This window comes from Zootoca vivipara, chromosome 16 (genome assembly GCF_965207765.1).
Source record: "Zootoca vivipara chromosome 16, rZooViv2.hap1.1, whole genome shotgun sequence".
In the NCBI taxonomy this organism is placed as follows: Eukaryota; Metazoa; Chordata; class Lepidosauria; order Squamata; family Lacertidae; genus Zootoca; species Zootoca vivipara.
In genome coordinates this window covers 26,710,888-26,728,390 of record NC_142599.1, presented here as the reverse complement: position 1 = coordinate 26,728,390, position 17,503 = coordinate 26,710,888, and the positions used below count along the sequence as shown (strand labels likewise).

The following is a 17,503-nucleotide window of genomic DNA, read 5'->3' as shown; positions in this document are numbered from 1 at the left end:
AAACTGATTGTAAAAGGGCGCCCTCAAACCAGTTTTAAAAAAAATATTAAAAAAACATTAAAATTGTCATTAAGAAAAATGTAACCAATAATTTAAAACTTCTAGAAAGTTAATAAACTAAGCAGGGGTGACCAACTCCCCGGAGACTGCGATCTACTCACAGAATAAAAAAACTGGCAGTGATCTACCCCCTTTTGGGGGGTTCAGGTCAAAGTTAATTTTTAGCTTTTTTTAGGAAGGAGGCAGGCCCATTTTGGGGGGGTTCGGGTCAAAGTTGTTGAGTTTTTTCAGGGAGAAGGTAAAATGTTGAGCTTTTTTAGGGGAGCCACAGTTGTTCAGCTTCTTTGGGGGGAGGCAATGATCTACCAGTGATCTACCGCAGACGTCCAGTGATCTACCGGTAGATCACGATCTACCTGTTAGACATGCCTGAACTAAAGAGAATAAAACTCACATCAACTTTCTAAATACTGTATCAGCATAGGCTGGTAGTGAGTCCTATTGTTTATCTATGTGCTGCGTGAAAAAGTCCTTTCTTTTATCTCCTGATATCTCCTTTCCTGCGGGGGGGGGGGGGCAGATCAGCAAAAGACAGCCCATTACACATCCACAGTCACTGCTGCTGTGTAAGCACACATGGTGAGCTCTAACACCCCATCCCTACTTCTGCTTGCTTCTCACTGGAGCAGAACCGAGCAGTTTCTTTCCAGGGGCACAAAGCTTCCAAGTGTGCCCGTTTCCACCAACTACTGCCTGCCGAGGCATGTTCAGATTTCAACAACCGGTTTAGGAGGAAGCTGTTCTCTCAAGATCTCCAGAGAGTTATTGCAGTGTGTACGTCAGGCTTTACAACACAGAGGTTGTGTGCAAGCCTTAGGAAAATGTACTTGTGCAAGACCTCCAAATTAAATGGGTATCGCCTCTGCTTCCCAAAAGCAGAAGCCTTCATTGTGCTCACTCTGAAACAGAACTGCAGAATTATAAGAGACCCAAAGGGTCGTATAGTCCAACCTCCTGCAATGCAGGAATAGGATAACTATAAGGGTGATAGCATTTGCTCAAAAAGAATATCCTTTACGAGCTGTGGTCTAAACCACTGACCCTTGGGCTTGCCAATTAGAAGGTCAGCAGTTCGAATCCCTGCTAAGGGGTGAGCTCCCGTTGTTCGGTCCCAGCTCCTGCCAACCTAGCAGTTCGAAAGCACGTCAAAGTGCAAGTAGATAAATAGGTACAGCTGCAGCGGGAAGGTAAACAGCGTTTCTGTGCGCTGTTCTGGTTCGCCAGAAGCTGCTTAGTCATGCTGGCCATATGACCCCAGAAGCTGTCTGTGGACAAACACCGGCTCCCTCGGCCAGTAAAGCGAGATGAGCACCGCAACCCGAGTCATCCGCAACTGGACCTAACAGTCAGGGGTACCTTTACCTTTAACTATGCAGTGGCATAGTGATTGGGGGAAGGAGAGAGAACAATGAGCACTGTGACCAGTACAATACACACACAAATAGAAAATGATAATAAATGACATGTTGTTGTTGTTGTTTAGTCGTGTCCGACTCTTCGTGACCCCATGGATCAAAGCACGCCAGGCACTCCTGTCTTCCACTGCATCCCGCAGTTTGGTCAGACTCATGTTGGTAGCTTCGAGAACACTGTCCAGCCATCTCGTCCTCTGTCATCCCCTTCTGCTTGTGCCCTCCATCTTTCCCAATATCAGGGTCTTTTCCAGGGAGTCTTGGAAGGTGACCAAAGTATTGGAGCCTCAGATTCAGGACCTGTCATTCCAGTGAGCACTCAGGGCTGATTTCCTTCAGAATGGATAGGTTTGATCTTCTTGCAGTCCATGGGACTCTCAAGAGCAGGCATCCCCAAACTGCGGCCCTCCAGATGTTTTGGCCTACAATTCCCATGATCCCTAGCTAACAGGACCAGTGGTCAGGGAAGATGGGAATTGTAGTCCAAAACATCTGGAGGGCCGAAGTTTGGGGATGCCTGCTCAAGCGTCTCCTCCAGCGCCATAATTCAAAAGCATCAATTCTTCAGCGATCAGCCTTCTTTATGGTCTAGCTCTCACTTCCATACATCACTACTGGGAAAACCATAGCTTTAACTATACGGACCTTTGTTGGCAAGGTGATGAATAACATAGGTTATGTCATATTCTTAAAATACAGTATACTAGTGCCCTCAATGAAAAGTATATCATCCAAAAATAGAGAAATTGCATTATTACTCCTATAAAGATGATACTACATGCCTGCCAGATTGCAAAAGAGCATTTACCAGCTGCTTGCTGGAGAGGATTTAAGGGACAGGGAGGATGTTGCTGTAAGGGGTGGCAATGCCTAGCAGCACAAGATTTATGGGCAAAGGTCCTAGCTCCTCCGTAGCACCACAAATTATCCCTCCAGACCCAGGTTTAGCATTGTCATCACTTCCACCCGCGAAAACACTGCAAAATGTGTTCTATAAGGACCTAATGATCTACCTAGTAACAGCAACTAGGTTGGAATTTTTCTGGCCTTGGAGACAGCATTCCCACTTCACCTTAAAGGTTAGCAGCTGTAGAAAAAGTCATGTCACCAACATGAGCAGTTTGGAAAGCTCTGGCTTACGACAGCAAATGGTTTTAAAAATGAGATTTATCATGGCAGGAGTCAAAGACAAGTGTTCCACAAACAAATGGGCCTCCTTTAAAGGCCTTCACGTTCTGAGATGGAGGTATGGAGCAGCTGTATCTTGAGAGCACACAGTCCATACACCATCAGCAAGCAGCCTTGGAAGGATCTCGGAAGCCTCTGCAGAGGTGTTGCCACTTGGTGGAGGAAGCCTTCTTTCTTATGATAGTGTGCAAGAGAAGCTTCCTAGGAAGAGAGGACACTCCTGGCTGCCACTGGATGCGGCATCTCAGAAATCCAAGACATAGGAAGAGCCCTCCTAGATCAGGCTAACAGCCCAACTAGCCCAGCATCCAGTTCTGACAGTGGCCAACCCGGTGCCCCCAATGGGACCTTCGTACCCTCTCCTGTAGCCTCCAGCAACTGGTACCTTGAGGGCAATTGAAGAGGCAATGAAGTCTCTGTTGACCCAAGGAGCATCCCAGACCCTGAGATTTCAGGACTCAACCCTGAGACCAAGGGGTGGCTCCTGTCATGGGAGAAGCCCCTGGTGGTTCTTCCTCTGCATTTCCTCCTATCAACTGAGTCCTGGAGACAGAAGTTAATTGGGAGAGAGGAGGCAGGAGTAAAGGTTGGAGAGGCCCTTTCCCAATACAGTGGATGCTCGGCTTGCAAACATGATCTGTGTGGGAGGCACATTCGCAACCCGCGTCTGCGCATGCACAGATCACGATTCGGAACTTCTGGGCATGCGCAAAGCGCCAAAACCCGGAAGTAACCCGTTCCGGAACTTCCGGGTTCAGCGCGGTGCGCAACCCAAAAACACGTAACCCAAAGCGTCTGTAACCCGAGGTATGACTGTAGTCTGTGCAATAACTGACAGACAGGTTAATTGGAAGAAGGGAGGGAGAGGGCAGACCACCACCCCAGAGAGTCTGTGCAATAATTTGCAGCCAGGTCCTGCCAGGCTGAAGCTTGCTATCTGCATACACATTCCTGTTTTTTTATGCTTTTTATTACCAGTAATTGCATTCTTGCTCACTTGGAGATCCAAGCCTTCCCTCTGCCTTCCCTCAGCTTTGGACTGGGATACTGATCTCTCTGACTAAGCAAACATCACAGCCCAGATTTTTGTTGGCTGTAAAGCATGCCCCATATCCAGGTTTTCCTATGAATCTAGGTGCACGTTGGGCCATGTGACAAGGAATCAATGAATTCAAATGACAAGAAAGGAAACATGAAACATCAGGAACAACTTTCTGGTAGCAAGAGCTATTCAGCGGCTTAACGGACTTCCTCAGAAGGTGGCAAACTCTCTTTCCCTGGAAGCTTTTAGGAAGAAGTCGGATGGGCATCTGCCAGGGGTTCTTTAGCTGTGGTTCCTGCATTGCAGGGGGTTGGACTAGATGACCCTTGGGACACCTTTCAAAGCTACAATTACCGGTTACCGGTATATGGTTCTATGTAGTGTCCATTTTCCGCACAGCTTGGCCCTACCACAACCATTTCTGGGTAACTCTGATTTCCTCCTATTTCCAGGAGATGGTGATCTACAAACAGTGCTTTTTTTCTTTTAAAAAAATTGTTTAGGAGTACTCTCATTTTGACTCAAGAAAATCACCATTTTATAGTTCAAATCGGGGGAAATAAATACAGTAAATGGACAAAAGTACAAAGATTCACAAAATGTTTAGGGGTATGCGTACCCCTGCCATCCCCCCAGAAAAAAAAGCACGGCCTACAAACGTCCCTGGCTTCAGACTTCTCACACAATAAGGCTACCTGCACTTCAGATTTCAACTTTGCAGCTGGTCTAGAATAAACATGAATACTATAGGATATGATTTGGCCCCAGTTTTGAGGACAAAGTGGGCTCCAAGTAATGGGATAGAGGGCTCCTTGCCCTACGGGCGTACCAAACATTAGGACTATAACAGGGGACCCGTCAGGTAGTGAGACCTGAGTGCCATCATGTAAAATGTCCATAGGAGCAAGGCCAGAGTTCAAGGCAAGGCAGCAGCCATCCAAGAGAGGGGGCCTGGGCTGAGGCCTCTCCCCTCCCCTCCCCTCCTGCCCTCTTCACCCCCAGAACCGAGGCTTGGGGGCTGCCAGGCGCTGCTCCTTCTCCTGGGAGGACTTGCCACTGCTGTCAGCTACAGCAAACATGTTCTCTGGATCCATGATGAACATGCTATAGAGGTTGAACAACAGCATGGTGAAGAGGGGCAGGAACGTCAGGCCGAATCCGAAACCACGGAAGGAGCGGCCCATGGCGTAGGCTAGCCAGTAGAGGAGCCTGGAGGAAATTGGGGGGGGGGAGGACAGAAAGCAAGCAAGAAGAGGGTCAAAAGATGGCCGTGATTGTTATGTTTTCAGTGGTCTGTGTTTTGCCTGAGCTTGAGTTTTGCACTAAGGATTCTGAGCCCCTGTCTTCTGATTCGATACATGATATCCAATCACAGAACACTTCAGGATTTGGGGCTCTGCCACTGGCCCTTAAACTCTTGAGTTATGATTCGCAGCTTGGGAGTTTGGACAGCCAATCACGCTGGGAGTGGGAGTGGCCCAGGCCCTCAGAAATGTATATAAGCAGCAGCCGCTTTGCCCCTGTTGTTCAGTTCTGTTAGTTCAATGAAGGTTCTTGCTGTTATCACTGTGTCTTGCCTCGTGGGAACCCAACTACAGTTCAGTGTCACTACCGGTACCTTGAAGATGAGAAATGGAGATTTAACTGGCTTTTGTGGGACAGTGCAGCAGGGGAGGGGGTAGCCCCAGTGGTATAGTGATTAGTGCGCTGGACTAGGGTCCAGGAGACCAGGGTTCAAATCCCCACTCAGCCACGAAGTTCACTGGGTGATGTTGGGCCGGTCACTACCTCTCAACCTAACCTACCTCACAGAGGTGTTGTGAGTATAAAATGGGGAGGAGGAGAAGTCTGTAGGCCATCTTGAGCCCCTTGGAGGAGAAAGGTGGCATATAAATAATCAACTGCCGGTCTCCCCGGGAATATTAGACTACATGTCTAACATTCAGCCTCACCTCTAATGAGCTAGATTAAACTGGCTGGTCACCTGCTGGTGCCCCCCCACCCCGCCGCCCCAGGTTTTCCCCTCCTGCCAAACAGAGCAGGAAGTTGGGGGCATAAAATCCTTAAGACCGAGACAGACCCTTCTAGGTCAGTTCTGCCTGCAGGGCCGGCAAACGGAGACAGCCTGAGTGCCCCCCTGGGCTGGCAGCTGCCACCATCTGCCCAGTGAGGCTCTCTCCTTGTCCTGCTCGAGGATCTTCCTTCAGAGCAAGGCATTCTGCATAGAGGGGCCCTGAAAGTGTATTTTCTGTATCATTTAATAATGGGAAGGTGAGGGGGTAGGTATTCTAGGCTGCATTAGCCCCCGAAGCAGAGCAGCACAGGTGCTTTCATAAGATCATAGTTAGCACAGTATTGCCTACACTGGCTGGCAGCAGTGGCTCTCCAGAGTTTCAGGTGGGTTTCTCTCCCAGCCTTACCTGGAGACTGAACCTGGGACCTTCTCCATGAGAAGCAGGTGCTCCATCACTGAGACACAACCCAGAGACTGCTTTCATAGCCTACCTGCCCAGACTGTCTTGCTCAGGGAGAGAAATAGGGCCCTCCTAGCATTTATCGGCACCTTTAACAAACCACAGCTCCCAGGATTCTTGGCGGGAAGAAGCCATGACTGTTTAAAGTGGTACCCATGCCTTTTAAAAATGGATGTTGTGGACCTGGCCATGGCTGGTGCATTAGGAGCCTCCAGGCGAGGAGGCCCAGCTGGGCCTGCTGTTAAACTTGTGCCTGTGCCGCCGCCGCTAACCATTCGCTGCGTTTCTGCTTCTCTCTCTTACCGTGAAATGGCAAAGAGGGCTGTCAGCAGAGGGATGAGCTTGAGGCCTTCCTGGGGCAGGTAAGTGGAGAGGACGGAGATGTTGAAGAAGTACAGGATGAAGAGCTGGACCGACTGGGAGACGTAGTGGCGGTGGATCTCCACCTCCCGGCGCAGCTCGCCAAAGGGCTGCAGGGACGAGAAGCAGATCCGCGAGACCCCATACACGATCATACCTGCAGGATGGGAAGAGAGAGAGAGAGCGCACTCACACACCTGAACATGAAGATGCAGCGGACTTCAAAGGATGCCAGGACGCTGCATCCCAGGACATCTGCCTCCGAGCTGGGTTCAAGGCCCTCATGTTAATTTTCAAAGAAAAAACCACCTAAACCCTTTTATTCCAGCTCGATCACCAATATGATCTGCAGGAACGTCTTTGGCTATTTCCCAAGCTGGCAAGGCTCATTTGACAACTGCTATAAACCAAACCTATAGTTTAGCACAGGCATCCCCAAACTGCAGCCCTCCAGATGTTTTGGCCGACAACTCCCATGATCCCTAGCTAGCAGGACCAGTGGTCGGGGAAGATGGGAATTGTAGTCCAAAACATCTGGAGGGCCGAAGTTTGGGGATGCCTGGTTTAGCAGTTCCCTAACTTTCTCAGGGACCTGCCACCTTGGTTCCATAGACCTGGTTCCAAGGGCCACATTCACATCATCCGTTGAAAGCAGTATATGACACTGCTTTAAACAGTTGTGGCTTCCCCAAAAAGAGTTCTGGGGACTGTAGTTCATTAAAGGTGCTGAGAATAGTTAGGACACTCTCTATTCCCTTCACACTGTTAACCAGAGTGGTTTAAACTGCCAATCCCACTTCCCAGGGAACTCTGGGAATTGTAGCCATGTTGGCAACTGTTTTGAGAAGGCTATTGGGGCAAGTGATTTGGTTAAAACTGGGAGGGGGCAAGAGGAGGCATTTGTAAGAAGTCCCTCTTTTAGTGTGACAGCACCTACACTATGGAACTCCCTGCCTACTGACATCAGACATATACAGGAGAAGCAAGACCTCTCTAGGGACCAGGGCAGAGAAGAGGTGGGTTAATAATAATAATAATAATAATAATAATAATAATAATAATAATAATTTATTTATTTATTTATTTATACTCCGCCCATCTGGCTGGGTTTCCCCAGCCACTCTGGGCAGCTTCCAACAGAAATATTAGAATACACTAATTTCTTAAAGATTAAAAGCTTCCCTAAACAGGGCTGCCTTCAGATGTCCTCTAAAAGTCTGGTAGTTATTTTTCTTTTTGACATCTGGTGGGAGGGCGTTCCACAGGGTGGGTGCCACTACCGAGAAGGCCCTCTGCCTAGTTCCCTGTAACTTGGCTTCTCGCAGTGAGGGAACCGCCAGAAGGCCCTCGGCACTGGACCTCAGTGTCTGGGCAGAGCGATGGAGGTGGAGACGCTCCTTCAGGTATACTGGACCGAGGCCGTTTGGGGCTTTAAAGGTCAGCACCAACACTTTGACCAATCAGCGCTGTGCAACATTAGGTTCTACTGGAAATGGAACAACTGGTTTTCCTCCAATCTCAGTCCTGGGCAGGGAATCCTAGATCCATTTGCAACATGGTGTAAATGCCCTTTGGAATTACAGTTTCTGAAATTTAAATAGCATCCTCATTCAGCATAGCATCATGTACAGTGGACGCTCGGGTTGCGAGCGTGATCCGTGCGGGAGGCACATTTGCAACCTGCAGCGTTCGCAACCCACAGCGCTGCATCTGCGCATGCATGGGTCGTGATTCGGCGTTTCTGTGCATGCGCAAAGCACGATTTAGCACTTCTGCACATGTGCGAGCACCAAAACCCGTTCTGGGACTTTCAGGTTCGGCGCGGTGCGCAACCCGAAAGCACACAACCTGAAGCAGCCGTAACCCGAGGTATGACTGTACAGAGTAAAGCGAGAACAGGTCCCAGCTTGATCTGCCAGAAAAAGCAAGTCCGTTTACACACCCTCAGAATATCAACACGGAAATCAAACAATAAAAAGCCCTGAAGAATATTACCGGTCGGGGTTGGGCATTGCCTGAGAAGCGCTTTTGTTCCCCTATTGCACAAATGCAAATTCTGAGATCTGGCACTAGAGTGTATATATAATTTACTGCTCTCTCTGCTTTTATGAGCAAGTTTATAGTTCCTATGACCAGCAAAAATCTCAGGCCAGAGAGGGAGAGCAAGAACAGTTGTCAGTATTGGTGGGGAAAGTTCTCAGCGCTAGCAGAAGATGTTATGCAAAGTGTGGAAATAGATTAAAGTGTGCTAGATTTGCATAACTGATTCAAGTCAGCAGCTGGTACATTTGGGATGCTGAGCAGGGGCAAGAATGGGGGGAATGACTGCAGGGGTCAAATGAACAGCAGGACGGGGGTCAAAAGAGGCCCTCTCTATCCAGCCCTCAGGTCACACCTCCTCACACCAGGCAAACCCCCTCCTTGGTCCTATTTTGCACCCTAGAATTACAGAATCATAGGGTTGGTACCCCATTTAGTCCACCCTCCTGCAATGCCTGCCTTGAGTACTTTTGTCCTTGAATTCCAACTATGCCTTTCGCTTGCCCAGTTGGAATATAGAGGGGTTTGTGCAACTATGTGTAAAAACTAGCCTACTATATACAAAGGTGCAATTCGCACTTGTGGTTCTGCCATCTTTTACCTCTGGCACTTGCCCCACCCCTAGGCAAGTGGCCCTTGACCAGATTCCTAAAAAGGGAATGTGGCCCTCAGGCCGAAAAGGCTTCCCAAAGGCTTTTTGGCTGGACCCGGCAGGGAGGAAATGCTTTCTCCTCTGGAGCAAAACCCACAGCCAGACACTCACCTACGATGATCGGGAAGGTGGCAAAGACGCCACACCGCATGGTGTAGACCAGGCGGGAGCTCATGGTGGGCAAGAAGGGCGCGTCAAAGGGCAAGAAGACATATGCCCCGTAGATCAGGCAGGGGAAGACGACGGCGGCTCCAATCATGGAAGCCACCGCTTTGAGGTTGGCTGAGCTGCAGGTGCCATTTTGAAGGCAAGGCCACCTCTCGGCGCAGGTCTTGCCCGGCTTTCCCTCGTAGCTGGGCGAGTCGTCAAAATGGGCTGAGTAGCCGCGGGAGATGAAGTTCTGCTTCTCGAGGGCAGCGTTCTCCCTCTCACAGCGGATAATCTCGTCCTCTTCATCGTACACTGGGTACCATTCCTTTTTCTCGCTTACTGGCGTACGTTCGATGCAGTAGGGGTCGATGGGGATGAAGACTTGGGCCGCCACCGCAGGCATACAGTTGTCATCCTCTTTCTCCTCCTCCTCCTCCTCCTTTTCCTCTGCCACTTGGGTAGCGGGAACTCCAGGGAAGGCCTCATTGTCCATACCAGGCCCCATAATAGCCTCTTCCCTGCTCCCCTCAGGACTTGGTCTTGAGCCTGTCTCCAATGTTTCCAGTGTTGGCGTCTCACAAGACGTATCATGATGGGCTTGATCCCACGGCAGGGTCGCCTCAGAATTCTGCTCTGGGGTGTAACTTGTCACTTCCTGGTTCTCAGGCGGGTCCTTTCCCAAAACTACCATCACCACCTCCTCCAAAGGGACAGCCGCCATTTTGGGATCTCCAGGAAGATCTCCAGGAAATTTCAGCTTCTTCTCAAGGGGACAGTTGCATCAAGAGGGCTTCTCAAGCTAGAGCGCCATAACCGCAATTTATCCCTGGTCCTGATGACTCCCTGCAATTTAGATCTGGAAAGTAGAGGTGCAATCTGTTTCTGGACAAGTCTATAGCTAGGCTCGCCTCATCATCTTCGTCTGGCTCTACAAAGGGGTGGAAAAGCATACATGACTCAATTTAAAGGCAGCCATTATAGGACTGTTCTATAAAACCAGGCCTCCCAACTCAAGCAAATATCAACAGTGGAAAAAGGTCATAAAAATGTAAGAAAAGCCTGCTGGATCAGGCCAAAGGGGGGCTAACCAGTCCCGCATCCTGTTATCACAGTGGCCAAGCAGATGATTGTCTTCAGAAGCATTACTGCCTCTGACTGTGGAGGTAGAGCTGGCATCCCCAAACTGCGGCCCTCCAGATGTTTTGGCCTACAACTCCCATGATCCCTAGCTAACAGGACCAGTGGTTGGGGAAGATGGGAATTGTAGTCCAAAACATCTGGAGGGCCGAAGTTTGGTGATTCCTGAGGTAGAGCATAGCCTCCTCCTTCTCTATGAATTTGTCTAATCCTCTTTTTTAAAAGCCATCTAGGTTAGTGGCCATTACTGCCTCCTGCGGGAGGGCGTTCCATACGTTACCTACGTGCTGTGTGAAGGACTTCCTTTTATCTTGTCCTGAATCTTCCAATCTTCAGCTTCATTGGAAGTCAACAAGTCGTAGCTTCAAGAGGGAGAAAAACTTATCTCTACCCACTTTCCCAATGCCAAGCATAATTTTATAAACCTCCTATCACGTCGCCTCTTTCTCGACTTTTCTCTAAGCTAAAAAAACCCCAAACACTGCAACCTTTCTTCACTACGGTTACCCTTTTGTGAACCTTAAACCCTGGCACAGTCTTGACTCACGAGAATCAATAAGGGCTCTCATGAGCGCCTATGACGGAACTGTAACCCTGGGTTAATATTTAGAAGAGAAATGACCAGCCTCGATCCTGAAACGGAAGCCAGACTTGTGAGCCGGATGCCTGGGCTCCTAAATCCAGATCAAGCAGGACTAGGTAGGCTCTGGTTACTCAGCGATGATGAACTGGGTTGCCACCTAGCCAGAAACCAGGACCTGGCCCAACCAGAATGCTACCTTCCTGGCCTGTTGTAAGAAGACTTGGGAGGATTATAAAGCCAGGAGGAAAAAGGATCCACACCCCACAACTCTACCCATTTCCCCTAGATACTCTCACGCTTCCAGCTACAACCCAGGACACCAATGTGGTGTCACATCCCTCCAAATTACTCATCGTGGTGTCTTGGGTGAAGCATTTGGCTTAACACTGTCTGCAACTGAGCTGGGTCCCTCGTATTAATTTTAATTCCGGTAGTGCTGTTTTTACCACCTGTATTTTAATAGATTTCTTTGTGAGTTCCATAGTTTAACTGTGTGCTGCGAGAGAAGTTCTTTCTTTTATCTGCCCCGAATCTTCCAACATTCAGCTTTGTTGAATGTCCACAACTTCTATTATGAGAGAGGGAGAAAATACTCTCCCCTGATCACTTTTATCCACCCCAAGCGTAATGCTATAAAACGTCGATCACGTACTCTAGTAGTACTTAAAAAAAAAGAATTCATGAGCTCAGATTTCTTTAAATCTGTTTGTCTTTCGTTAGTGGATTTCAGAGTTCTAGATCCCGCTGGCCAAGGATCTTTCCACCCCTACTGTAAAACATCATCTGCACATTGGGCTTCCCTAACCTGGCGCTCTTCAGGTGCCTCATGCTACAACTCCCACCAGTCATGCTTGTTGGGGTTGATGGAACTTAGAGTCCAAAACACTGGGAGGGCTCCAGGATGGCGAAGGCTGATAAAACCTCAAAACATATATATATGAAGTAATAGCAAATAACAAAGTGAGACCAACATTTGGACTTTTCTGTACAGTTCTGGTTGCCTCACCTCAAAAAGGATATTGTGGAGTTGGAAAAGGTTTAGAAGAGGACCACCAAAATGATCAAGGGGATCCCCTATAAGGAAACGTGGCAGCGTTTGGGATTTCTTAGAGAAAACGTGAGTAAGACGTGAAATAGAAGTTTATAAAATTATCCGAGGCACGGAGAAAGTTCTTCCTCTTTTCTCACAACGCTAGAACTTGTGGGCTTCCAATGAAGCTGAATGTTGAAAGGTTCAGGTCAGAGAAAAGAAAGTTCAGTGTTAAACTCGCTCCCACAGGAAGGCAGCGATTGCCACTTGCTTGGGTAGCTTTAAAAGATTAGACAAATTTATGGAGTAGAGGGCGGTCGATGGCTGCTAGTCACAATGGTTATGCTCTGCCTCCGCAGCAGAGATAATAATAATAATAATTTTATTATCTATACCCCGCCCATCTGGCTGAGTTTCCCCATCTACTCTTCTGAATACCAGTTGCTGGAAACCACAGGTGGGGTCAGTGCTTGAATCCTGCTTGCTGGTTTCCCACCGGGAATTGTTTGGTCATTGTTAGAGCAGGATGCTGGACTAGATGGGCCACTGGCCTGACCCAGCAGGCTCAATCTTATGCAATGGGGCTCTAAGGAGAGGCTGCCATTGAGGGGCAGTGCCCTGAGCTATGAATGCACCAGTGCAGGCCCTGTGGAAAGGTACTGGTGCCTGTTTGGGGCTATTTCGCACACACCTGTGTTGGCCTTGGAGATATGGAGACAGGCTGGACAGCCTCAGCCAGTTGGATGCCCTCAATGATGAAACAGTTTGACCGAGTCAGCTATGGGTCAATGCAGCCTGCAGTCCTAAAAAATATATTAGCCGCTCTTGCCTTGGCTCCCTTAACTGAAAGGAAGCTGCTTGTTGGTTTGTTTTAAAAAAAGCAAAAGCTGGAATTGTAGAATTGAATTTTATAGTTCCATGAAACACCTGCTGTCTTGTTCAAAATCACCTTCCAGTCTGCTGTTAAAAAATAAAATGAAGGCAGCTTACTTTTAGCTGAAACAGGCAAGCCTAGGGTGACTAATCTTGTTGGGGCCACCGGCCACAATGACCGACGGCTGACCCTCACGCAGGGGAGAGATGCGCGTCAAAGTGGGCATGGCAATAAGTCAGCGTTCAAAGGCTGCGTCCCAAAAGGGTACATGTGAAAGGGGTCAGTAATTGTACAAGGCAGAAAACTGTGCCATGTTTTTATTTTTGCATATGATTGAAGGCCCTAGCTCGAGATGTCAGTGGAGACTGAACCAGGAATTTTTTGCATGCCAAGCGGGCACTCTGCCACTGGGCCATTATGGGTCATAGGTAAGGCAAGAGTAATGAGGGATGACATCAACTGAGCTCCTGGAAAAAAAGGAGCAGGAAGGTAGACAAGGTGGAAATCCCAGAATAGTTCATGCAAATGGTCCCTTCCAACTCTATAATTCTACAACTCTATGAAACAGTCTGTTCTTTTAGGTGGTTTCCTGGGCAGCTGCCTCCAAGCCATGAGCTGTTGATCAGGAATGACCGGCTCCTTCTCTCACCACCAATATGCAAAATTTCAGGATTATTATTATTATTATTATTTGTGGCACAGTGTGGAAGCCATGCTCTCTATGTGAGGCTTCCTTCGCGCTGCAGTTCGTGCATAATTTTGCAGCACAATTGCTGACACGAGGCAGGCCTTCTAAGCATATAACATCGCTGCTCAGAAATCCACACTGGTTACCAATTTGCTACCAGGCTAAGGACAAGGTGTTACTATTAGCACATAAAACCCTCAGCAACTCAGGACCGGTTTACCCAAGAGATTGTCTTACCCCCTATGTGCCCACCTGCTTAGATTGGTGGAAATGGCAATACTACAGGTGCCACGTAATACCCATTCCACATTTGTAAGGACTCAGTCTGTTAGTTTGGCAGGACCTGCACTTTGGAACTCCCTGCCTGTTCAAGCAGGTGCCTTCACTATACTCTTTTCAGCACCTGCCAGAAATATTTTTGTTTAGACAAGCCAACCCAGATGCTTAGAAGGTTGAGGGAATTTTAACCTTCCGGTTAAGATGGCGACCAGTCAGGCAGCTAGACCCAGAGCCCCACAGTTTACACGATTCATTTCAGTTTTAATTGGATCTATGCAGTCTTAAAGGGACGCGGGTGGTGCTGTGGGTTAAACCACTGAGCCTCTTGGGCTTGCCGATCAGAAGGTCGGCGAATCCCCGCGACGGGGTGAGCTCCCGTTGCTTGGTCCCTGCTCCTGCCAACCTAGCAGTTCGAAAGCATGAAGTGCAAGTAGATAAATAGGTACCACTCTGGTGGGAAGGTAAATGGCGTTTCCGTGTGCTGCTCTGGTTAGCCAGAAGCGGCTTAGTCATGCTGGCCACATGACCTGGAAGCTGTACGCCGGCTCCCTTGGCCAATAACGCGAGATGAACGCCACAACCCCAGAGTCGGTCACGACCATATCTTAGGGGCTACTACAGAGAAGGCCCTGTCCCTAGGCCACCACCTCCTGAACATTTGAGAGTGGAATTACCAAGAGGTAGTCTTAACACCCAAGAGAGTCTGTGGGGAAGGAGGCAACCTTAAAGGCATTTGAGGTCTGTTGTTTAGGGCTTTACGGTAAATACTAACATGAGCACCTTGTATTGAGCCCAGAAACAAATTGGCAGTCAGTGCTGCTCTTTTAAAACAGGAATCACATGGGATATAAATGGAACCTCTGCCAGTAATCTGGCTGGACCAACTGAAGTCTCCAAGTCGTCTTCAAGGGCATCCCCATGCAGAGTTGCACTTTAGAACTACAAGTCCCAGCATCCCATGCTGGCTAGGGCTGATGGGAGTTGTAGTCCAAAACATCTGGAGGACGCCAGGTTGGTAAAGAATGACAAAGGTTAAACCTCGGGGTCCCTTCCAACTGTATAATTCCATGCAACTGATATAAAAGAATTAAAACATCCAAATATTACATCAGAAAAGTATATATATACACAGGTGAACCGGGCATTCTCATGACACACTTGGGAAATAATATATACCGGTAAATGGCAAATATATAGGTAGGATCAGTTACAATAGGAGGCTTGCAAAGTTAACAACCTTCTATCAACCTTGGAGAGAGTTAGTGACCCGATATCTAAATAACGAAAATCTGGAGTGTTTGGATAAAGTTCAGGCTCACACACCTCTCCAAAAGGAAAAGGGAACAGGTGGTGTTCTAGGCTCTTCTAGTGAGGAATTAATGAAATAAATGACGGGAGGCGAGTCATAACATTTATCTGTGGTAACATCACCTCTGACTACAATGCAATGTTGTGTTGGTTTGTCTACAAGCACAATCTTCAATCGGCAGAACTGGCACCATCACAATTGCCACATAATACCCATTCTGTCTTTGTAAGAACTTGATATTCTAGTGTGGCAGCACTTAAACTCTGGAACTCCCTGCCTATTGATATCAAGCAGGCGCCTTTTTCGGCACCTACTACAAACATTTTTGTTTAGACAAGCCTGCCTAGATAGAATCATAGAACTGGAAGGACGTTTCGAAAGCTGATGCGAGCTTTAATCTGTTTTTTTATTTATTCCTATTTTTACTTTTTGAAAACCTTAAATTATCAGGACTCAAGTCTTCTTATTTACAATTTTATTGCCTTCTCTTTTTTTGTAAAACGCTTTGCGTGTTTGCTTGTCTGTTTACAATCAAGAAGTGTATGAAATTTTATGAAATAAATAAAAAAGAAACATTCCGAAGCCTATACCACTTTTGCATAGTTAACATACAGCCCTAGTCTGTTGCAAATTCTAAATGCGCCCAGAGGCCCCAAAAAGTTGGCAACCCCTCATTTAAAAACCAACAATTAAAAGCAGCAATCCTGTTTTGAGGTCATATCTATATATATATAATAATGGTTCATAAAACATGTACATGAATGTACAGAAACATGTCTGAAGCAGCACAGGAAAACAGGCCTGACTGACACAATTTTGACTCTCTCTGACCAGGTGTTCCTCTGCAAGGAAGAAGTGGGGTGGGGGGGAACCTTCTCATTGTCTCAGGAATTAAAGTGATAATCCCTGGCATCCTGATACCTGAGTGCCAGACAAAAGGGTGTGATTAACTTGGCTGGGAAACAGGGAAATGTAAATATCTCTCAATTTTGTTGATTAGGTTTTGGGGGCAGGGGGCAGGGTCCAGACTGCTCAGATTACTGCCACCAGACCTCCCCGTTCATGATGTACCTATGATGAATCTAGGGAGGGGGGGTCTTGGGCTACACCCCTTCTGTGACATATGGATGATGCTTCTGGGGGGTGGGCTGAAACCAATTTCAAATTTCTTTTTAAGGGCAAGACATCTTTGTTTGGGGTTCCTTCCTTGTTCTCCTGTGTGAGAGGAAGGACCCTGTTGCAACAGCGAAAATAAAGGCTTTGCTTCTCAAACTTCTCTGGTTGGCCTCTGTTATATTCTCCAACCGATGGAGAACCCAATAAGGGAATAAAGGCAGATTTTTGCCTATATCAGTTCCCTTTCCAAAGAAAAAGTCCACAAGATTGCTTCGTAATGCTGCCGATTTTTATCTACTTATATGGGAGACCCATTCCGCATCACCATTTACCTCTTCTGAGTAAGGATCACAGAACTGTGTCTGGAATTTCCCTCGAGTAGAATTCCCTGTGCAATTCAGATGTGCAAAAAGTTTTCTTCCTTTCTTATCTGGTTTTCTTTGTGTATCACTAACACACACACACACACACACACACACACACACGTTTTATTTTAAAACTTTGGAGTCCAAAGCCTGTGGCCTTTATTACACTGACCATTTTCAAGGAAATGACAGTTTCCCACTACCCTATCCCACACAAACCGACATGATGGTGTGGAGGGGGGGGGAGAGAGATCACAACCGAAACACAATGGAAAATATTGTTTAGAAGAGGGGAAGAACCCAAGTTGGCTCCTATTTCTGAAGAGGAAAAGGTATAGAACCAAATTAAAACAGGACTTACCCAAATGGAGGAAGGCATGGCTCCCACAATAGCGTCCTCACTTTCTGCTCCCTCCAAATCCCCTTTTCCCCCAGCCTTCACGTTCCCCTTTTTTTTTACCTGGGGAAAGAAAACTGAGCTTGTTCCAAACACCAGGAAGCAGATCCAGTTTAGGAACGGTTGTTCTCTATAGCGACTATCATTCTCTGGAAATGCTCAGTTTACCCTCTGTTTCGCTTGGACTTTCAAACCTGTTTAACCAGCCCAGGTGGAGCTGGGATTAAAGGGCCAGGGGGGTGGCTTCCCTGGCCCCACCCTCCAAGCTTCTGAGTTTTGAAACACACGCACTTCCCTCCTGGAAAGTGTGGATGGAGTCGGCTAAGTCCCGCAAATTCTGATCTCTC

At 47.7% G+C, this 17,503-nt stretch overlaps 1 protein-coding gene across 5 annotated transcripts; it reads right to left on the bottom strand.

Moving 5' to 3' along the window:
- Nucleotides 1–4,216: 4,216 nt before the first annotated feature.
- Nucleotides 4,217–17,503, bottom strand: TMEM79 (transmembrane protein 79). 5 transcript variants are annotated; one of them, XM_060269350.2, is made up of 5 exons: nt 17,220–17,356; nt 16,727–16,844; nt 9,340–10,306; nt 6,480–6,693; nt 4,217–4,911 (listed from the first exon to the last, which is right to left on the bottom strand). In XM_060269350.2, the coding sequence occupies exons 3-5, from the start codon at nt 10,097–10,099 to the stop codon at nt 4,695–4,697; spliced, it is 1,191 nt and encodes a 396-aa protein (XP_060125333.1). In that variant the 5' UTR covers nt 10,100–10,306; nt 16,727–16,844; nt 17,220–17,356; the 3' UTR covers nt 4,217–4,694. The 5 variants fall into 5 exon arrangements, with proteins under 5 accessions (XP_060125333.1, XP_060125332.1, XP_034954650.1 ...); XM_060269349.2 differs by having other exon boundaries at nt 17,121–17,260; XM_035098759.3 differs by lacking the exon at nt 16,727–16,844 and having other exon boundaries at nt 17,121–17,503.